This window comes from Macaca fascicularis, chromosome 16 (genome assembly GCF_037993035.2).
Source record: "Macaca fascicularis isolate 582-1 chromosome 16, T2T-MFA8v1.1".
Classification (NCBI taxonomy): domain Eukaryota; kingdom Metazoa; phylum Chordata; class Mammalia; order Primates; family Cercopithecidae; genus Macaca; species Macaca fascicularis.
The window spans coordinates 9,898,572-9,922,142 of record NC_088390.1 but is presented as its reverse complement, the minus strand read 5'-3'; the positions used below and the strand labels follow the sequence as shown (position 1 = coordinate 9,922,142).

General features: G+C 47.5%; 1 protein-coding gene across 2 annotated transcripts in view; it reads right to left on the bottom strand.

Annotated features, from left to right (window-relative positions):
• The window catches only part of GLP2R (glucagon like peptide 2 receptor), a 77,097-nt gene that overhangs the window by 46,552 nt on the left and 6,974 nt on the right, over positions 1-23,571 (bottom strand). The window contains exons 1-4 of one of the 2 annotated variants that reach the window (XM_005582887.5): positions 20,423-20,780; positions 12,855-12,942; positions 10,640-10,744; positions 3,944-4,065 (exon numbers count right to left, since the gene is read on the bottom strand). In XM_005582887.5, coding sequence (XP_005582944.2) covers positions 3,944-4,065; positions 10,640-10,744; positions 12,855-12,942; positions 20,423-20,611 — 504 coding nt within the window. In that variant the 5' untranslated portion in view covers positions 20,612-20,780. Of the gene's footprint in view, positions 1-3,943; positions 4,066-10,639; positions 10,745-12,854; positions 12,943-20,422; positions 20,781-23,571 lie in introns of those variants that run through there. The other variant, XM_074018585.1, reaches the window with a different exon arrangement.

Sequence of the window (23,571 nt, the reverse complement as noted above, 5' to 3'; positions counted from 1 at the left end):
ACCCAGGCTGGAGTGCAGTGGCACAATCATAGCTCCTTACAGTCTCAACCTCCTGGGGTTTAAGTGATCCTCCCACCTCAGCCTCCCAAGTAGCTGGGACTACAGGTGCACACAACCATGCCCAGCTCATTTTTGTTTTTGTTTTTGTTTTTTTTAGAGAGACGGGATTTTGCCATGTTGCCCAGGCTGGTCTCAAACTCCTGGGCTCCAGCAATCCTCCCACCTCGGCTTCCCAAAGTGCTGGGATTACAGGCCTGAGCCACTACCCCCAGCCTCTAACAAACATTAAACTTATCTACCCCTCGGTTTATCCCTCATATAGCGGTTTTTTAAATTACTTGCACAATCTACATGTACTTGGTATTATTTAGAAAATACGACATATTAGAGGATCTAATAGATTAGCATTAAGATTCCAATATGAAATACATAGAAGAGTACCTGATTTTCAACTTTAAGTCGAAACCGTGATGAAAACAGTATTGACATATTTAGGAAAATTTGACTCATCATAGAAATTTGATGTATTCGGTGAACTAGAATTATTTAAAAACAAGAAAGATTTTCTTGTTATAAGATTTAACATAGTTTAAATGTCTAAAGCATATCAAATGTAGTAACGCAGCTTAAAATGTAAAAGGATATGTAAATAACTAGTTTGTGTCAACAACAATTAATCGGGGACCTCTACAAAAGTAGCTTTACTAGATGTATAAATAGAATAATAAACTATATAAAATAGAGTTGACCTTAATAACTTAACAAAAAGTTAGGTTTTTGGGTTTTGAAAGTCAAATGAAATATTACACACACACACACACACACAGGAACACACACACATCAATCCAACCAAGTAGCCAATGCAGAAAAGCTACCATCACAGACACCAAAAAAACTCACAATGTCAAGTAAACTATGATCACAGCCTTAGCACTGAACCAGAGAGGCTAGGGAGGGAGAGAAGTGTTTGTAGGGTCCAGGGAAGACACTCCGAAAAGAAAAGAAACACAATAATCACAACTATCAAAGGCCTACTGTGTGCCAGGAGGTGGATGAATCACTCCACATTCATTACCCTCTGAAACCTCACAACTAGGCCTGCAAAGCGGGTATTTTCAACCCCATCTTACAGATGCCTGCAGAGAGGCTAGGTTGCACAAGCGACATGGATAGTGTTTCTAAAACTGAACTCCTTGCCTTCCCCGTCCCCAGACTTTAAACTATTATATAAAATATCTTTAACGTTTAATGGGAGAATATTTAAATGACTTTAGAAAGCTAAAGAATTCCAACTAAATCATGAAACAAAGCCACAATTCAGCCTGGGCAATATGGTGAAACCCTGTCTCTACAAAAAATACCAGATGTGGTGGTATGCACCTGTAGTCCCAGCTGCTCAGGAGGCTGAGGTGGGAGGATCACTTGAGCCTGGAAGGTCGAGGCTGCAGTGGGCCATGATCGCGTCACCGCACTCCATCCAGGGGAACAGAGGCAGATTCTATCTCAAGAAAAAAAACCACCATTGGGGGGCGGGTGGAGAGTGGGGCTGTTTTGCAGGTTCAAATTAGGGCACAGAATTAGGTAGCAAAGAGCAGGTGCAGTGGCTCACGCCTGTAATCCCAACACTTTGGGAGGCCAAGGCAGGTGGATCACCTGAGGTCAGGAGTCCGAGACCAGCCTGGACAACATGGTGAAATCCCATATCTACTAAAGATACAAAAATCAGCCAGGCGTGGTGGCATGCACCTGTAGTCCCAGCTACTCGGGAGGCTGAGGCAGGAGAATTGCTTGAACCCGGGAGGCAGAGGTTGCAGTGAGCTGAGATCATACCACTGCACTCCAGCCTGGGTGACAGAGCGAGACTCTGTCTCAAAAAAAAAAAAAAAAAAAAAAAAAAGAATTATGTAGTAAAATATTGAGAACCCAAAGGGCAAGGCCTCTCCCTGTATCCTTCTTCTCAGGGAGGGGCATTTTTAAGTCTCCTCAAGGGTCCAAGCCAGAAGCCTGCAATCTTGTCCTTGACTCTACCCTCTCACAGCCTCCAGCACCAGCCAGGTCCTACTGTTTTGCTCCTTGGCAAACCTGTCAGTTCACCCTCCCACTTCTTCCACCCCGTGGGCGCTCTCTTCCCATCTGGCCTGAGTTGCTGCCACAGTTCCTGCCTATTCTCCCTGCCTTCTGCCTCCAGCATGGCCCCAGTCTCCAATCTCCATAACTAACCCATGTGTTGACAGGCTCACCCCTCTCCAATCTGCCAAAGCAAACCTGTCAACACATGAGTTAGTAATGTCCCTCCCCTACTTCAACACGCAAAGTCGTAAGTCCTTCACCGGGCACAGGAGGCCTTCATCACCTACCTCTCCTGAGGCTTCCACCTTCACCTGTGTCCTCCTCAGGCCCTACCTCACCTGCCCAGCAGCACTCAAAATGGCCCCAGAGCCCTGCGTGTTCTTTGCCCCTAGGTGGGTTTCTCCCTCTTACTCTCTCTCTTCCTATGGCCATCTCCTTCCCACCCTGCAGAGCAAGGCTTAAGCACTCTTCCTGGCCCCCGTCTACATTAGCTTCCCCCTCCTCCCTGACCCTGGGCATCTGGCACTTCCCTCCCAGCAACGATCACACTGTCCCTATACCTCGCGAGACTCTGAGCTCCCTGGAGGCAGTATCCGCGTGTTATCCCCTGTTTATTCCCAGTGCCTGGTGCAAAAACCTAACCCATCATAGATGTTTCATTACTGTGTGTGGCCTGACCATCTGAACGAAAGAAACCGAGGTGTGGCCGTAGATACCTGTCTGATCCCCAAACACCCGTTCCTCTGCTTTGCGCGGCCTCTTGCACTACGCTTTAAAGGAAAGTGAGCAGATGTTGGACAAACAGGAGGTCCTCAGGGAGAAGAGCAAGAGCTCAACGAGAAAGCACGGTGCAGAAGGATCCCGGAAAGAACACACGTGGAGAGAAGTCTGAAGCATGGATTTGTTTGTCCATCCAAAGAACCTTTCCTGGGAAGCCACAGGGACTTGCGGACCAGTTACCGTGGTAGACCCTGGGGATGGGGCAGGAACGCCTGCACAGACCGTGCTGACCGTGTATCGGGTTTTCTCCTAAGAAACTGATGTCTGATGACTACATCCTCACAGCGTCACATGCAGCAAATATGACCCCAGTGGCATGAATGAGGAAGCAGAGGCCCAAGTTGATGAGGCAACTTGCACCAGGTTCACAGCCAGGAAGAGCAGAGTCTGGATATGAATACACGGACGGTTCCCCTGAGCATGCCACAGAGCTGTGGAAAATCCCAGGGATAAGCGACGTTTCGTTTCCCCTTTTGGGGGCTCATTAACATTCTTACTATTTGAAATGAAAATAGGACTGGCTGACCCTAGACCCTGTGCCATGCCACCCCCTCGAGGCAGCAAGTCCTCTGTCACCAGTGGATCTACATTGGGGCGAGAGGGCTAGATAACAAATAGGCAACATGTGAGAATTTCAGGGAGGGGCAGGCGCCATAAAGGGGTCAAAGTTGTGGGTGGTGGGTTGGGGGGATGTGGTAGGAAAGCAACCACAGAGGGCACCCTCTGGATCGGGTGATCCTGGAAGATCTCTCTTTGAAGGGGACATTTGGACTGAACCCTGGATGGTGAGAAGGAACCGGCCGCCGTGGAGCTCAGACAGGTGCTCCAGGACGGGGAACAGCAAGCGCAAAGGCCAGGATCGACCCTGGAAGACTGATTTCTCTTAGGATTTTGCAAGTCAGCCTAGTCGTGGAAGAAATTCCACGGCCGCCATGAGGGTTGCTGCTTTGCAGGACCTTCCTTAGCTTCCCCGGGGAGAGGCGCTGGGAGAAGCCTCTTTGTGTGGCCCCTGGAGCCAGCAGGCCACTGGGGTGTCCCGGAGGAGGGTGGTTTGGACCCTGGATGCCTCCTCACTGAGCTGGAGCAAACTCACGTTTTGCTTGAAGCTGTGGTTCTCGGAGCATTCGGAGTCATCCTGCCAAATATCCGTGGCGTTCTCTATCGTCTGCCAAGTCCCCCGAGCCAAACAGTGTCTGTAGGCCCTTCCTGAGCTCTCTGAAAGTAAACAAAGCTCCGGAGGAAAGGTCAGAACGCACAGCCCGTTCCCCTGAGCGTGCCACAGAGCTGCGGAACATCCCAGGGACAAGGGATTTTCACTTCCCCTTTTGGGGGCTCATTAACATCCTCACTGTTTATTTGGGATGGAAGGAAAAACATGGAAGCTTCTCAATTTTGTAACACACCATGGTCTGCTAATGTCTGCTGTGTTTACCCAAAGTCTCTGGAATTCGAACAGCCTCTGGTGACTCAGAGATGTTACAAGCCCTCCAAGGTTCAGCCCAGCTGGGAGATGCCAATCTGGGCTCCCGATGCTTGCTAGGTGGGGCATCTCTTCCTGAGGCTCATGCCATGAAGAAGAGAAAGTGGTGGGCACGTGGCTGACAGACCGGGACTGACGCCAGATGCATCATCCATGCATGAGTGTGTCCTGGGCCTAGCTCTCCTAAACCTCTAAGCTTTCCTGCGTTTTCTTTTTTTTTTTTTTTTTGAGACGGGGTCTCTCTCTGTCGCCCAGGCTGGAGTGCAGTGGCGCGATCTCAGCTCACTGAAAGCTCCGCCTCCCGGGTTCACGCCATTCTCCTGCCTCAGCCTCCCGAGTAGCTGGGACTACAGGCACCCGTCGCCACTCCCGGCTAATTTTTTGCAATTTTAGTAGAGACGGGTTTTCACCGTGTTAGCCAGGATGGTCTCGATCTCCTGACCTCGTGATCCGCCCGCCTCAGCCTCCCAAAGTGCTGGGATTACAGGCACGAGCCACCGCGCCCGGCCACCTTCCTGCGTTTTCATCAGGAACTGGGATAATAATTACTACCAACTCTCCATGATTTGGGAAGGATTTGGGAAGAAATGAAAGGGTGTGTGAAAACGATGAGAAAAATCCCTGTGCCCAGACAGACTGCCATTGTGACTCAGTCACATCTGTCCCAGAAGGTCCTCCCACCTGGAGGATTAGAGGCTGGGCTTGCAAATGAGAAGTCAAAATCTGTTGGTCCTTCCTAGTCCTGGCCCTGCACATCATGGGCCAACAGTAACTATCTGCTGAATTTAATGAATGGACAACCAAAGGGTACAACTCCCGGCTCCCCTGACACCTTTGGTAGGTAGGGTGTCTAACTGACATCTCAAACAACACACTCCAAACCAAACTCTTTTTCTTCTTTTCAAAATCTGTTCCACCCACCTATTTTACCACCTCAGTGGATGGCAAACCCATCCTTCCAGTCCCCTGGCCCTAAACCTCAGAGTCACCCTCCCCTTCTGTCTCTCATAGCCCTCCTCAGGTCCTCTAGCTAATCTGTCATCCCTGCCTTCTTCTGTACATGGAATCTGACTGCCACTTTCACTTCCTGCTTCCATCCCGTGGAACTATCATCTCTCACTGGGAGATGGGGCTCCTCTGACGGTCCTGCCCCTCACATCTGTAGGCAACTCAGCAGTCAGAGCAAGCTGAATAAAATACCAGCCACATAGGCCGGGTGCGGTGGCTCATGCCTGTAACCCTAGCAATTTGGGAGGCCAAGGCGGGTGGATCACCTGAGGTCAGGAGTTCAAGACCAGCCTGCCCAGCGTGGTGAAACCCCATCTCTACTAAAAATACAAAAAATAAAAAATAAAAAATTGGCCGGGTGCGGTGGCTCAAGCCTGTAATCCCAGCACTTTGGGAGGCTGAGACGGGCGGATCATGAGGTCAGGAGATCGAGACCATCCTGGCTAACGTGGTGAAACCCCGTCTCTACTTAAAAAATACAAAAAACTAGCCGGGCGAGGTGGCGGGCGCCTGTAGTCCCAGCTACTCGGGAGGCTGAGGCAGGAGAATGGCATGAACCTGGGAGGCGGAGCTTGCAGTGAGCTGAGACCCAGCCACTGCACTCCAGCCTGGGCGACAGAGCAAGACTCTGTCTCAAAAAAAAATAAAATAAAATAAATAAACAAATAAATAAATACATAAAAATTAGCCAGGCGTGGTGGCACATGCCTGTAATCCCAGCTACTCGGGAGGCTGAGGCAGGAGAATCACTTGAACCCGGGAGGCAGAGGTTACAGTGAGCTGAGATCGTGCCACTGCACTCCAGCCCGGGTGACAGAGGGAGACTCTGTCTCAAAAAAAAAAAAAAAAAAAAAAAAAAAAATCAGCCACATCATGTCACACTTCTCTCCAGATCTTCCAAGGGCTTTCTGAGAAAAACTCTTCCGGCCTTTCACAAAGCCCCCTAAGACCTGGCCCGTAACTCTCTGCTATAACCTGTTGCTTCTCTCCCCTCTTCATCACAGCCATGTCTGCCTCCTCCTCTTCATGGAACAGGCCAGCCATGGTCCCCATATAGAGCCACTGACCTGCTGTCTCCTTCCATCCTGAACACCCACCCTTCCTCTAAAACCTTTACCTTCTTTACATCTTCACCAAAACGTCACCTTGCCGTCGAAGACTTCCTTAACTATCCAGTTTACAGCTGCGACCCATCACCCCACTCCAACCTTCCCATCCCTTCCCCATCTTGTTTAACACAGATCACATTCAAACATCGTCTGCACTTATTTATGATGCTTATTGATAACTGTCTGTCTCTCCTGCGAGAATGTGAGCCCCACGAGGAGCTCTTACTTGGTTTTTGTCACTAACATATCCCAAGCACTTAAAAATAATGCATGGCATACAACAGGTGCTTAATACATATTAGTTGAATGAGTGAATGGCAAGAATGTCTCTTGCCACTTGCATTGCCTGTGCTAGCCATAATGCTTTGTGCTGGGAACGCAAACATATGAAGAGGGCTCAGCTCTGGCTGGGGGAGTGCAAAGAAAAATCTCTGTAAATGATTATAAATGCTAAGACAGAAGACTGCACAGGTATAGAAAAGGCCTCAGAGGCCGGGCGCGGTGGCTCACACCTGTATTCCCAGCACTTCGGGAGGCCAAGGCGGGAGGATCACGAGGTCAGGAGTTTGAGACCAGCCTGGCCAACATAGTGAAACCCTGTCTCTATTACAAATACGCAGATTAGCTGGGTACGGTGGTGCGCACCTGTAATCCCAGCTACTCGGGAGGCTGAGGCAGGAGAACTGTTTGAACCCAGGAGGCAGAGGTTGCAGTGAGTCAAGATAGGTGCACTCAGCCTGGGCAACAGAGCAAGACTCTGTTTCAAAAAAAAAAAAAAAAAGAGGCCGCAGGGAGGAGAGGTCTGTAGTTGAGGGGTGAGGTCTGAAAAACCTTCTAGGAGGAGGAAAGGACGGAGCTGAGAATTGCAAGGGGCTTTATAGGCAGAGGAACATGGCCAGAGCCTGTGAGGAGGCCTCCTGGGCAGGTGTGCGAGCCGAGGTACTGAGTGGCAAGAGCTGGACCAGGTGCAGAGCCTGGGCGTTGCTCACTGGGCTGAAGTGCAGAGAACCCTGAACGTGGGGGAGAGTGCTAACGAGGTCGGCGGGGTCAGGCAGCAGGGGGTCTTGTATGCGGGGGGGAGACAGAATATGAATGATATTTTAGACAGCTTTTCCAAAGGTGCCTAGAGGGGGCCAGATCTGAGGCAGGGACTCGTGAGGAGGCCATGGAAAAGCAGCAGAGGGTGCTGGTGAGCCCGCAGCAGTGAGGGATGGAGGAGAGGAGGAGCCAGAGGACCTGGCTACCCACTGGTTGAGATGTGGGCTTGGGTGGGGCCAGGTGGACCCTGAGACCATTCCTTAGATGGGGAAGAGACGGGGAGGAGGAGAAGGAAGAGGAGTTTGTTTTCCTCTCCTCCATTTTCTACTCCTTTCTGTCCCTCAGTTTCTACTCCAATTGATGACAAGTCTTGAGCATTCCACCTCCAACACTTTAATCTTTCTCCTTCTCTCCGCCCTCTTGCCCTTGGCCGAATCCAGACCCTTAGCATGACGTTTTCTGGGACACTATAGTAGTCTCGCCACTCTCCTCCCTGCTTCCTCCATTTCTCGGTCCAATAGCTACATGCGCTTAACGTCATTCTCTCAGACTACAACTTGAGCTCCATTTTTATGCCTTAACACCTTCTGGGGCTCCACATAATCCTCCTCTACAGAAAAGAGTTTGAAACCCTAGTGACTAACACCCAGTTTCCTTCGTCATCAGCCCCCAGCCCCAGTCGTCAGTTACAGCTTCTGTTTGCCATCAGGCACTCAGTGGCGCGATCTCATCTCACTGCAAGCTCCGCCTCCCGGGTTCACGCCATTCTCCTGCCTCAGCCTCCCGAGTAGCTGGGACTACAGGCCAGGCGCTCCCTCTTCTGATATGACCATGCTCATTTCTCTCTCCTCCACTCTGCATTTGCACATGTGCTTCTCTGCGCCCTTCCATGGTCTCCACATTCTCTTTTCGCTGCAGGGATCCATTTGGATTCTAAAGATTTAGTGCACAGAATGGCAGGTGGAAGAGTAACTTCCTACCTTTTGCAAATCACACTGCCTTCACATTCCAGAAGCCCACAACCTATTTTTTTTTTTAAAGAGCCTTTAATTTAACTTCTTTGTAAATGTGGCTTTTTGAACACTTGATTTTCTCTTACAGTGGAATGGATCTGTGTTTTTAGCTCTTGGAAAGGGACAGGTAGACAGTGAGCAGAGAGGGACAGGTAGACAGTGAGCAGAGAAGTGGGGATCGGCTCCACGTGCTACTGAAGAGTCTGGGTGTTTGGGGCCTCAAGACTTGAAGGAATCCAAGGGGGTCCTTCCTGGACTCAGCTTCAGCTCCCACGGACCGAGCGGCAGCTCTGCGACGCGCCCTGTGAGTGCCTTCTCATTTAATCCTCAGAGTGACCTTCAGAATTAGCAAGTCTCCTTCCTTTCATAGATGAGGAAGCAGAAGCTCAGAGGGCTGTGGGAATTTGCCCAAAGTCTCCAAAGTGTAAAATAGAGGGACTGGGTCTGACCTCGGGGCTCCTGACTCCACACCCAGTGCTCTTTCCCCTCACTCAGCTGTTCCCAGGGGGACTGTGCCTGAGTCATTCAGAGCCCTCCGATCCAGCGAGTTATCTCTTCCACCCTCCCTAAAATCTCACATTCTCATGCTTCTTGGGCTGATTCCAACTGGATTTCATCAGAGAACACTTCCATAAAATAGGTCAGTAACTCTCCCACCCAGAAATGTATCTTCCTTCTAAACAATCTCTCTCTCTGCTCCAGAGGCTCAAAACATTGAAACCAAAGTTGCACGATAGGATAATTAATGGGGCTGAAATTAAATACGAAAATACATCTCACCCTCTCAGAAGCTGGTTCTCACCTCGTTTTGCCTGGAGCTTTGTAACCACTTACGTTTCCTGAAAACCGTTTTAGTTGTCCTTATATTTGCCGGTGGTCTGTGGTCAAAGGCAACGGGAATCTAACCAGTAATCACCTCCCTCCTCTTCCGGAATAAAATAATGAAGAGGTCGGGCTTCTGGGGCTGGTAGGGATGGGATGTTATCCGGGGTATCTAAGTCATGTTTATTTCCTTGAAACAGGATCAGAGCAAGCTAAGTGGTTACATTCTCCATCCAAGTCCCATGGGAGTTAAAAGCACTAACCCGTTGGCACCTCCTTTCGATGTGAATGCAAAGGGTACTTTAAAAATCCTTCCTCCCCATCGAACAAGTCAAAAATTGTGTAGAGGTTAGCATCCCAATCTTTCTCCCTCACCTGTTTCTCCTCTCCATGACAGTGGCCATTCTTACCCCCACTGCAGCCAAATTTAGTGGCTGCTGGATCTGTACTCTAGAAGCTTTGAAGTAGGAGAGCTACTTATTTGTAAGATCTAAAAATCAAAACAATTGAACTCATGGACATAGAGAGTAGAAAGATGGTTGCCAGAGGTTGGGAAGGGTGGTGGGTGGCTGGGAGGGATAATGGGTACAAAAAATAGAAAGAATGAATAAGACCTACTATTTGATAGCACAACTGGTTACGATTGTCAATAATAACTTCATTGGCCAGGCATGGTGCTCATGCCTGTAATCCCAGCAATTTGGGAGGCTGAGGCAGGCAGATCACCTGAGGTCAGGAGATTGAGACCAGCCTGGCTAACAGGGTGAAATCCCGTCTCTACTAAAAATACAAAAAAATTAGCTGAGTGCAGGTGCCTGTAGTCCCAGCTACTCGGGAGGGTGAGGCAGGAGAATGGCTTGAATTTGGGAGGCGAAGGTTGCAATGAGCTGAGATTGTGCCACTTCACTCCAGCCTGGGCAACAGAGCGAGACTCCATCTCAAAAAATATATATGTAATAATAATAATAACTTAATCGTACATTTTTAAATAACTTAAGGAGTGTAATTGGATTGTTTGTAACTGAAAAGATAAATGCTTGAGGAGATGGATGCCCCATTCTCCATGCCTATTCACATTGCATGCCTGTAACAAAACATCTCATGTACCCCACAAATATATACACCTACTATGTAACCACAAAAATAAATATATACATACATACATACATAAAAATAAATGGAACATCCAGAATAGAAGAATTACAGAAGAGGAGAAGGAAGATGTATTCCTGAGAGCTTAGACGGGGACTGTTTGTGGGGAAAGAGGATTTGAGAAAAGCACTTGGTTGGGGTAAATTGATAAAAACAAGACTTATTACCTTCACTCCACCAAGGTAAGTATGAAGGGCAGGGTACAGAGACATTTCCAGGAGAAGAATGAGGCCAACATACGTACTGATCAAACGTCCCGTTACAAAATATGCCTATAGAGAGAAGAAGGGTCTGATGAACATCGGTGTTTCAGCACAGGGATGCCACTGATGGAGGCAGAGGCACCATGGGAGCCCACCTTCCTGGCACTGGAAGCTGTTGTAACCTGTGCAGAAACCAGCATGGGTGGCCCACTCTCTAGATGAGTCAAGGATGGGGAATGATTTGGGGACCACAGGAATGCTGAATGCAGCCCCACACAACGTGCATTTGTCTGCCCAACTTGACTTCTGGTCAATTACGTCAATGTACACATGATACCGATTTTACTTTATTTGACATGAACTAAACTTTCACAGAAACTTGGGGACAGGAGGACACTTGGAGGCTCAGCCGGTCCCTTATGTTCCACAATCAGCTAAACAATCATCAAACCTTCACCAGTTAGATCCCAGGATACATTTACTCTGTGAATGTGCAAAAAGACCAGCAGAATGAGGGGATCTATAAACTCAAGGTCCTTGGTCACACAGATCCAATACAAGTACTGTATAGTCATCTCTCTCCATTTGAGCACTAATTCAATGATCATTATTAGATATTTGGACCATCTCAGGGGGTGATTTACCCTGGTGTTTGGCAACAGGAAGCAACAATCTTAAAAGTCTGCATTATGGGCTTCCCGGAATCAAATGGAAGTATTTCAGACTAGGTCCCAAACTTCTCATATTGCAAGCTCCTGACATCCCGGAAGCTGAGCACCATTCCCCACCACCTGCTCCCTATTAGGCTAAAATGGCCAGGTTTCCAGATCACGAGGTCAGGGGATCAAGACCATCCTAGCCAACGTGGTGAAACCCCATCTCTACTAAAAATACAAAAATTAGCTGGGTGTGGTGGCGTGTGCCTGTAATCCCAGCTACTCGGGAGGGTGAGGCAGGAGAATCGCTTGAACCCGGGAGGTGGAGGTTGCAGTGAGCTGAGATCACGCCACCACACTCTAGCTGGGTGACAGAGCGATACCCTGTCTCAAAAAAAAAAAAAAAAAAAAAAAAAAAGAAGGCCAGGTTCCTGGCATTGAAACCCGAGAAACACCATGGTGTTATGAGCTGCCTTGGGACACTGTATCGACCTGGCTGCCAGGTGTCAGCACCTGGTAAGGCAGTGCTCACCTGAGCTGTGCATGGCATGGCTCTGGATGAAGGCCTGCCTTACCTTGACCTCAGAAAGCAGCGTTCTCCAAAACGAGAGGTGGTTCCTGCAGCTGACCTCAAGCCTTGACTACAACCTGCCTGGACCCATGAGGTCTTCAGAGGGAGCTGACAAGGGCTTAAAGCCTGGAACTGCCTTTGGGTGAAGAAAAAGGGAGAGTTCACAGTGTCCTGTCAATCTCAAGGCCTCTGAATTAAATGATCTGAAAGAAGCCAGAGCTGGGGATTGTCCTCAGTGAGCTCAGAGGCAATGGGCCAAGATAATTTCTTCTTTTTTTCTTTTGGAGATGGGCATGGTGCACGTGGCTGCACCCAAAGAGTCAGCCTGCAGACAACTATTACATATTTGCTAGAATGTTCTGAACTTAGTGTCATCTTGGATAAGAGAAATGTTACTCTTCAGATTTAGTTAACTCCCTGGGAGATGGGGCACCCCCCACCCCCATTCCTTTAACAGATTCCCAGGCTAATATACGACAGCTAAACATATCATGTGATCGGGTGATGAGTGTGCCATGGCAGATGGCTTTTATCAAAGATGGTCACATCCACATACATCTGGTTTCATATGTTTCCTTACAATGGGGCATGGGGTCTGTGTTTCTGCTCCTTTAGCCTGGGTAGAGCTTTGTAGCTGTCTGACCAGTTGAACATGGCCAAAGTGATCTTGTATGACTTTCAAGGCCAAGGCATGAAAGTCTTTGGTTAGGCAGGCCCTTAAGACCCCACCATCATGCTGTATGGAAGCCCTGGTCAAGTGTAGAGGCCATGGGAGTCTTCCAGCTAAACTCCAGACATTACAGAGCAGAAACAAGCCATCCCCAGTGTGCCCTGTCTGAATTCTTCACCCACAGAAACCATGAGAGGTAATAAATGACTGGTTCCTGTTTTGAACCACTAAGCTTTGGGACCATTTGTTACACAGCCACGGATAACTAATACACATGCTTACCAGAAGGTTCCTTGAGTAAGTCTCTCAGACACGCCTGTTTGTACTGAGCCCACTTCCGAGTCGTTTCCTCAAGGAGGGATCCTGTAACCTGAGCAAACAAAAACATGGTCACCCCCAGTGACCAAGTACAGATGTGGCCTTGTTGTCACTTCACACCATGATTCTCCAACCTTCCCACTGAAGTGCCCACAATGGCCCACAGCAAAGAAACAGCCTTTCTTCGGCATCTTATGTTCTATCTTAAGAGTACATATAAATTTTGCATTCACTCCATAATCTAATCATATTGGCTTTAATACAAATATGAAAACAATTTAAAAACCTTTAAGTGAAGTTGACATTTCAAGAGTACACAATATTCTTATCCTAAACTTTTGCATCCTCCCACATGAATAGTTGCACGCTTCTGAGACTATGTAGATCCCAAAGAGAGACGCATCACACTAAGATGCAACAGTGTGACAGAAGGGCCAGATAATTGCTGGAACCTGCATCACCCAGGTATCTGCAGGTCCCAAGTCAAAGGTTCTGAGTAGACAGATTCTCTGCTCTGGAGGTGACCATGATTTTTTCTGTTCAGATTATAGGATCTTTTCTTTTCTTTTTCTTTTTTTTAGACGGAGTCTCAATCTGTCACCAGGCTGGAGTGCAGTGGCGCGATCTTGACTCACTGCAACCTCTGCCCCCTGGGTTCAAGCGATTCTCCTGCCTCAGCCTCCCCGAGTAGTTGGGACTACAGGTGTACACCACCATGCTCAGCTAATTTTTTTCATATTTTTAGTAGAGATGGGGTTTCACCATGTTGGCCAGGATGGGCTCGATCTCCTGACCTCGTGATCTGCCCGCCTCAGACTCCCAAAGTGCTGGGATTACAGGCATGAGCCACCGCACCCGGCACAGATCTATTTTTGAGAAGTCAGTTTGGAAGTGGGTTCAGTACAAAGAGAAGTGTCTGAGAGACTTACTCAAGCTACTGAGGACTTGGGATTTTTTTCCTTTCTAACGTTGACTATTTCATACCATTGAATCTTGGAAATACAGCACGTTTTGGGCTTTCCAGATGACTGGGCTGTGTCACAGCTTCTACTTGTGTACCTGGACCACTTTTTATTTCACTTTTATTTATTTACTTTTTTGAGACAGGGTCTCCTCACTCTGTTGCCTAGGCTGGAGTATGGTAGGACAATCTCGGCTCACTGCAACCCCTGCCTCCCAGGCTCAAGTGATCCTTGCATCTCAGCATCCTGAGTAGCTGGGACTACAGGCACACGCCACCATGCTTGGCTAATTTTTGTTGTTGTTATTGTTGTTGTTTAGATGGAGTCTCCCTCTGTCGCCCAGGCTGAAGTGCAGTGGCGTGATCTCGGCTCACTGCCACCTCCGCCTCCTGGGTTCAAGGGATTCTCCTGCCTCACCTCCTGAGTAGGTGAAATTACAGGCATGCACCACCACACTCGGCTAATTTTTGTATTTTTAGTAGAGACAGGGTTTCACCATGTTGGTCAGGCTGGTCTCGAACTCCTGACCTTGTGATCTGCCCTCCTCAGCCTCCCAAAGTGCTGGGATTACAGGCGTGAGCCACCGTGCCTGGCCCTAATTTTTGTATTTTTTGTAGAGATAGGATTTCGCTGGTCTCAAATTCCTGGGCTCAAATGATCCTCCTGCCTTGGCCTCTCAAAGGCCACCATGCCTGGCCTTCGTTTGATTTTCAAAAGGACTTTCTCTTCTGTTGTTCATCAGGCACCTATTGTGGGCCAGGCCTTGTGTTAAGGAGGAATTAGGATACAGAGATGAGGGAGACAGAGCCCCTGCCCTAAAAAGGACTTAGAATCTGCTCCAGAGATGAAAGCTATATAACTGGCTGGCATACAAGGCCAAGGGCATTCTGGTCTGTCGTCCTTGGCTTCCCTACGAGCTTCTGCCCTGTGTGGCTCAGTTCTCTCCATTACAAACCTGAAACGGGGAGTCATCCAGGGCAATTTCCTTTCCCTTGTCCAGGTTCCATCGACCCCACCTCCTTAACATCTCTCCTGTCCAACCCTGTCTTGCCTTTCCTCCTCTGGCCTGGGGCCACCATCCACCCTCCACACTGCTCCACAGTGACAGGAGAACAGGACAGAGCTGAGTACAGGGCTCTCCTGCCTACAGTCTTTTACTTAAGGCCTGTGGCCTCAGGATTTAGCCTCTCAGCCATCCTTGTCCCAAGTCGTGCTCCTTCATGACCTCTCATCCTTGCACTTCCCACTGGCACTCGCTTCTGCCCTCATTTTCACCTGGTGAACTCCTATTCATCCTTCAAAGCCCAACTCAAGCCCAGAGACCCTTGGCCATACTTAACCACCTGTCTCCCTGAGTCTTGAGCTTGTCACCCTTCCCCTGGCATGACCGATCCCTATGGCCCATCACACCGCAGTGTCATTGGTGGGCCACTTATCCATCTTCCTCCCTACTGCATAAGCTCCTTGAGGACTGAGATGTGTCTTTCATCTCTGAATACAAGCCCCCAGCACAGGGCGGGAGTTAATGCTCTTTCTGTCCATTTTCAGAGGCTCAGTTGTGGGATGGAGGATGAGGAAGGGTTCAATAAATGATCTGGGCTAAGATCGCCCAGTTAATCAGTTGGCTTTAAGGTTTTCTCTCTTCTCACAAGGGGCAACAAACTCAAATGCTTTCTAGGGCCAGGTAGACTTAGGGTTATCCCAAAAGAATGAGGTAGGACTGGTATACCAGTAGGGAGTGCAGCAACAATCACACAGCCAACTTTTTGAAGAAGAGCTAGTGTGGTCATTAGACCAGCAGTTCCCAAACTTATTGACTCAGTAATTTTTCCACAGCACTTCTAGGCCAAAAGATGTATCTAAAGCCCCACTCATTAAGTAAGTCAGTCCAAACAACTTAATAAATATTTATGCCTTAACAGCTTAGTGCCTGCTGTGCATTGCACAACTTCTCAAGCTTTAGGATCAGATCGGATGCCACCACCTTTATTTCCTGTTCCACACTGATTTTTGTGCACTACTTGGTTTTTAATCACAGGACCTGTGGAAAATCCAGCTTTGCAAAGAAACATCATCATCAAAAGGGAGGAGGTGAGATCTAATATTAACACCATGAATACCTTGAGCTAGTAGTTTGCACAGTGTCTGGAAAATGCTACATATCACTGTACTTCCCTTGAAAAATTAAAGTATCTCATAGCACCCCTGTGAGTTCACAGTGGTGCCCTCGGGTATACAAGCACACAGTTTGAGAACCATGCAATTATCCAATAAGTAATAATAATGGTACAATAATTGGCATTTATCCCTTGATTTCAGTTTCCTATGAGTTTGGAATCTCTATTAATATATCTCTCTGAGTTATGGCCCAAGAGGAAGCATGTAAGTTATTAATATATTGTTTAAAGATGTAAACATCTTTAATGGCACCGTAACTGACTCTAAATCATTTTTACAAATTTAGCAGATGAGTTGCCAAACAAATAATTAGCCTCTAGAATCCTTCAGGTCATCAATGTAAGATCCACTGGGGGACACAGTACTATTTATGGCCCCAGGGACCTCCCCGGGACCTGATTAAGGAAGAGACAATAAAATCAGTGTCTGGTGTAATGTTCCCCTATCCTCCATTCTTTGCCATGGCCAATAGCCATAACCAAAAGCAGAAAAACAAACTAAAACTAAAAAGTACGGAATTTTGTCAGTCTAGGGGAGCTGGACAAACTCAGACTGTCTTCCCAGTCCTTGCCCTAAAGACATAAAAAACACAAGAGGTACATCCAAGTTCAATCACAGCCAGATTCCCAAAGTCGTGAGGAAAGAAGCTATACGGGTGATTTTTTTTTCCAACTGGAAAAGTCCAGCTTGACCTTGATTTCTCTTCCCTTGCATAGGCAACCAGCATCAGCAACGAACTTGGCCATAAGGGATTGAGGAAAAGGAAAGAGAAATCCTTGCACTGACTCTCTTTAAATAAATCTGTTTTTCTTTGTTAGAGAAGGAATACGCTTCACTGTAGATGAAATAGAAGTCACAGCTCTGCAAAAAAGGGGAGAAGTTGGAATTATCATCTCATTACTCAGAAATTACCATCTACTTCCAGATTCTTCTTTCTGTACACATTCATTCTTTCTTTTCTTTTGTATTGTAACTTCAAAGGGAATATTGTTTCAAAGCCTTTTATGTTTCATTAGAAGACCCATATCGTGAATATATTTCCATTTCAAGAAATAAATGATAAATGAAGTAAAGCATCCTTTTAACAGCTGCATAATAGTCTATGAAAAAAATGTGATATAATTTAGTTTTTAAATCCTCTAGCATTGAATGTCTATGTTGTTGTAAGATGTTTACTGATATAAATGATGCTGTAATTAAAATCCTCATAGTTGAACATTTGAGAGCACATCTTTATTTTCTTAGAAATTCTTTGAATTTGAATTTCTGGGTCACAGAATACACATAGTTTTAAAGGTTTTTGATTGTCAAACTGTCTACCCTCGCCAAAAAATAATTAAAAATTTTAAATATACACCATTTTACCCTCCTGCCATCCATGTATAAAAGGGCCACAATGTACTTCTCAAAAATCCTTAGTTTATGTTTTTGATGCCAAAGCAACTGCTAAATAAATGAGTGTGGGAGAGGATGGCGTGGGGATAACACTACTTCCCTGCTTGAATTTAGAAACTAAACTATCCCTGAGAATTTCTCATTAAGTGAATTTTTTGAAGACTTCCTGCCAAAACACACACCACAGTCATTTATATTCCATGCAGGGAAAGAGGCTATGAGCAGAATTCATCATCAAAGTCTTCCCAAAGCCTTGTAATATAAACATCTAGAAAAGGAATACGGGGGTTAAGATGGAGAACCAAGAGTAAGGCTATCAGAATTACAGACACACCCAGAGGACAGCCAGCCAGAAAGGCTCTGAAAACGCAGACTGGGTGGCAGAGAGTGGAAGCAGACGCTGCCAGCGGGCATGTTACTGATTATAAAAATACCAGAGTGAAAGGGCCAAGGTGTGGCTTTCTCAGCCTGGTAAGCCGGCCTGAGGCTCTGCAGATTCCGTTTTCTAACATAAATATTCATACATCAACAACTCCCAAGAACGCTACAGAAGAAAACACACAGGGCTTCAAACACCCCGGGTAGGCACAGTGCTTAGGAGCTGCAGCATCGCAGGCAACCATTTAACTCCTCTGAAGCTTCATTTGCCCATCTGTAAAAGGGGCTCAGTAATAACACGCTTCTCGGAGGCTTGTCTTGAGGATTAAGTAAGATGAGGTGTGAGGAAGCGTGTTATAATATCCCGAGTGCTGTCTCAGGGCTCGGCATGTGGTCGGCCATTGTTCACATTTGTGAACAAAACTACACGATAAGCTGGGTGCGCTCACTCAGTGTTGATATGAGATATCCAGAGAATGGAAGCAAGGATGAAGGTTCTGAATCAAGTCTCCCACCACTGGCCCCACCACTAACAGACTGAAGTCCTGGGACCAGAGGCAGGCCAGGGCCACCTGCCTTAAGGATGTTCTGGTCACTAGGGGAGAGGCTGCCATGATGGCAAGAATTCCATGAAACCATTTATTGGGCTCACATTTACAATCCATGAGGGCTTGAAGGCAGCCTCTAGGGGATCCTGGATGTAGGAAATCTGGCAGGGGTTATCTGTGTCTGTAGCCCCAGGCTTGCAGCAAAGAAAGCCTGAGGTGAACCCTCATGAGTACCACAGCCTGCCCTACATGGGGGCTGGAGGGGTTTAGAATTCCAAGACCATGAACAGGGACTCACCCTGCCCATGGAACAAAGGAGGAAGACAGCCATTCCTTTTTTTTTAGACAGATCCTCACTCTACTGCCCTGGCTGGAGTGCAATGGTGTGATCTCGGCTCACTGCAACCTCCACCTCCTGGTTCAAGCAATTCTCCTGCCTCAGCCTCCCGAGTAGCTGGCATGACAGGTGCATACCACCATGCCCAGCTAATTTTTGCATTTTTTAGTAGAGATGGGGTTTCACCATGTTGGCCAGGCTGGACTTGAACTCCTGACCTTGTGATCTGCCTGCCTCAGCTTCCCAAAGTGCTGGAGTTACAGGCGTGAGCTACCATGCCCGGCCTGAGCCATTCCTTAGGCTACTTTCTTTACTCAGACGAGTGGAACTGGGGTTGCTTCCCGTCATCCTTTTATACTGCCCATAGCCCGGTATCCAAATGGAAACTTGGAAAGAGGATGAAGGTCTAATCTTCTTGGATAGAATAAAGCAAGCTACCAGCATGCCCAACTATAGAGGATAGTTAAATACATTACAACAAATCCTTAAAGCCCTTAAATATCATACCACGGATCTACATCTACTGACATGGAAGAATGTTGCTCAACTTCTCCGAGACTCAGTTTACTCATCTGTAAAAGGGGATTAACAAGAGAACCTCCGACTACAGGGTTGCTGAGAACACAGAAGGAGATAATATGAGGAATGGAGGGCACCTGGCACTCAACCCAGTGCAGAGCAAGTGCTCCATAATAATGTCAGTTGGGTTATTAGTGTATTTTGTTATGAAGAAAGCTGATTACAAAATAATATTTACAGTATGTGTCTGTTTTTTTGGAAAAAAAAAAAAAAAAGAAAAAACTGTATGCAGGCCTGGTATGGCAGCTTACGCCTGTAATTGCAGCACTTTGGGAGGCCAAGGCGGGTAGATCAATTGAGGTCAGGAGTTCGAGACCAGCCTGGCCAACCCCGTCTCTACTAAAATACAAAAATTAGCCAGGTGGTGATGGGTGACTGTAATCCCAGCTACTCAGAAGGCTGAGGCAGGAAAATCACTTGAACCTGGGAGGTGGGGGTTGCAGTCAGTCAAGATTGCACCACTGCACTCCAGCCTGGGCAACAGAGCGAGACCACATCTCAAAAAACAAACAAAAAACTGTCCATAAACGATGGTAGAAAAATGTCTGGAAGTATAAGCCCCCAAATATGAATGAGGGTGATCTCTAGTTGTTGGAAGTAGAGTGATTTGTAGTTTTCATTTCACTTCTTTGAATCATATTTTTAAAAAAAACAATTAGCATTCTATATTTTTGTAATGGAAAGGAAAAAGGAAACGGAAGGGAAAGGAAAGAAAAGGAAAAGGAAAAAGGAAAGGAAAAAGAAAAATGGATTTGCTCAACCTAAATACTCAAACCTGGGAGAATACTGAAGACAAACAGAAGGATATATGCGGCAATTGTAAATGCTATTTGCAGAATTCACATTGACGCGGGGAAATGCTTATAATATGATGCGGGGTGTTGGGGGGGACCAGGATACAATGTGTTTTATACTACCTAATACCAGCTGTTGTTAAAAAAAAAAAAAAAAGCATAGAGAAAATATTTGAGGACAATATGCCAAATATGAACAGTGATTTTGAATGCTAGGATTATGGTGGCTCATTATATTCTTAATACTGTTTTCTCTTTTCCAGATTGCTTACATGAGGCCTAAATTGCTTCTTTAAAAAAAAAAATCAGGAAACACACACAACCGATAATAATAATAACAATAATAATGAACTGCTCTTACTTGCTTGATGGAAACCAGCAGGACCAGGGTGAGGAAGGGCCTCCCAGGGGCCCAGAGAGAGCACTTCCTGTGGAAGGAGAGAGGACTGGTCCCCCAGGGAGCAGGGATGCCCATGGGCAGCTCGGGGACGCCAGGCAGGAGTCCCGCGCTTCCTCTCCCAGGCCCTGCCCTGCTTGATCCCAGCTTCATCTTCCTCGTGCACCTTCACAAGTGAGGGTACATCTCTCTAGCAGTCCAAGATGCACGGCAGGCTGTCTCCTCTTGCATTCCTCCTGGTCCAGAGAGGAAATGTTTGCACAAATCCTCTCCACGCCGTGCCGAGAGTGTCTGAGGCGGTCGAGAGCAATCTACAAAGTCTTCAGAGTTCCTCCTCAGCCCTGGCTCATCCCCCGCCCCTACCCCCCCAAAAGCAGGGAGATTTTTCCCAGACCTTCCCTAAGTCAGCTGTGCTTTCTGGGACTTCCTCGACAGGCCAAGGGGAAAGAACAAGACGGTCAGCGGGCTCCACCCTGAAGGTTCTGCTCAATGCACAAGGCTGGGCTGAGACAGGCTGGGGTCCGAGCCGCAGAGGAATGCCTGGTAGAAGGCGATGGGCCTCGAGCCAGTTTAGAGGCAGGTGTCTTTTTGAGGCGGGGTATTTCTTTCTAGAGCATTAAGCTTGTCCAGGCTGGGCTGAGACTAACCACAAAGGCAGAATCTCCTTGGGTCCTGTTTATGCAGAAACTACAGGAGAGGTGGTTGCTCAGCTCAGGAGAGTACAGCTCCCAACCCAGGCCATGAAGCAAAAACCCAATCAGCGGCTTACGTTATGCCTACACAATAGCAAAACAACGTGTTGAAAAGTCCAACATTCACTCGTCTTAAATGCCTACTTGTTCTAAGCACACGTGGCTCAGCCCACCTGACGACCCTTTTATGGAACTGATGATAGATCCAGCACAGGTGTACGCTCTCCCCGCAACTCGCATTGGCAACATCTTTTAATCCACCATCTTATTTCACTCAGCCTGATAATAACCCCGTGAGGATACGATGAGCTCTTCATCTGACAGCTGAGAAACATTGAGGCTCAGAGAGGTTGGATGGCTTGCCCAAAGCCACACAGCAAGTAATAGGCAGGTCTTCTGACCAGACGTGCCTGAGCAGAGCTACTTGGGAAGGTACCCTGTCCTGCCCCTGCCCTCTCCAGTGAGTTCTTAGCAGGCTCATCGCCGTGCCTCCAAAAGGCTCTGCTTGGAACTTCTTACCCCACCTCTCCCAGGCCAGCTCCCAGCGTCCCAAATTGGAGGCCCAGGTGGAAGGTATCTTGATAGGATGGAACAGTGAGTTAGCAAGAGGCAAGAAGAACGTGTTTTCACTTCGTTTTTGGTTTTGGTTTTGTTTTATTTTTTCCTTCCCTCTTCAAGTCAAACATAGGGACTCCTCCTGGGTAACTTTTCAACTGAATGAATTCTGAACAGTTGGGAAAAGCAGCCGTGCTTTTCTTAATAGAAATCCCTAGAAATCTTAAAAGCTCCATGTGGCAAGATTTTAGACCTTAACAATGAAATGCTCAACTAGAACAAAGGCCCTAGAAGTGGACTCAGAGTGGTGTCACCTCTGGAATCGATGCGGTCATCTCTCTGGGACGGCAGAGAGACCCAGAGGGAGAAAGTACCCAAGGGATGGACTTTGGTTATTGAATGTGGCTGCAACTCTGTTCTGTGAGTGCTCATGAAAGATCATCTTCCAAGATGCATGCTGGAAGATGGTCTGTCTTGCAAGAAAATACCTGCTTTGCAAGAATATTCTGTCTCATCTCTTGCAACTTTTTCTCAAAAACATCCTTTATTTCTGAAAGGATGAAGGTTGGGGGCCACACGTGACTTCCCCACCCATTGGGCGGGTGCCCTCTAGCGATGAAACGTGGTAAGGCCTCTTCCCTCGAGACTGGGGACCCCACCAGGCCAGTGAGAGAGCAGGACACAGGTGCTCAGACTTGGCCAGCGGCAAAGTATAGATGGAGTGATATTAACTCAGTATCACTGTCTAGCCCAGGCACATAGATTCCAGATTCTGTCTGGGGGTATTCAGGAGGTGTCTAACACATCATCAAGAGCCTGTGTGTTTTCAGGATGCTCTGCAGAATCTTCTGCCCTCACTCCTTCATCAGTGTCCTCTGCCCAAGGAGCTCCCTAAAAATCTTCAGCGTCACTGCTCCTGCCAGTGCCCCCTTCAGTGAGGGCCTGAGAGATGGTGCCCAGGGTTCTGTCTTCTAGCATGTGAGGCCCCTGGCCTCAGAACTCTGCACCCAAGTGGGATGCATGCCGCCCTCCCCATTCTGCACAGTACCTCGGCCCTGAGGCAGCCTGCCTGTACCTCGCCTCACCCAGGGTCCCTGGAACCAGCATCTGTTTTCTGTAGTCCTTCTCTACATAGAACTGAACAAGAAACAGGCCTGTGAGGTCCTCGGGATTCCCTGATTCCAGAATCCAACACTGAGGACCCTGCTCCACGCAAAAGGCAAGGGTGAGGCTGTCTCACCAAGACAGCCACCCAAACAGCCCCTGGTCTTCCATCAAAATCAGCACCCTCCACAGCAGCCAAAAGGTGGAAGCAACGCAGGTGTCTGAATAGATGAAAAAAATGTGATTCGATAAACACAGGGAATATTATTCTGCCTTGAAAAAGGAAGGACATTCTGACACATGCTACGACATGCATGAAGCTTGAGGACATGATGCTGAGTGAAGTAAGCAAGTCACAGAGGGATGGACACTGTATGATCCACTTACAGGAGGCACCTAGAGTAGTCAAATTAATAGAGACAGAGAGAAGAATGGTGGCTGCCAAGTCAGGGAGGAAGGGCAATGGGAGTTATGTGACGGGTACAGATGATAAAAGATGAAAAGAGTTCTGGAGGTGGATGGTGGTGATAGTTGCACAACACTGTGAGCGTAGTTAATGCCACTAAACTTTGCACTTAAAAATGGTTGAGATGCCAGCCTGACCAACATGGTAAAACCCCATCTCTACTAAAAATACAAAAATTAGCCAGGCATGGTGGCACATGCCTGTAATCCCAGTTACTCGAGAGGGTGAGGCAGGAGAATCGCTTGAACTCCGGAGGCAGTTGCAGTGAGCCAAGATCACGCCACTGCACCCCAGCC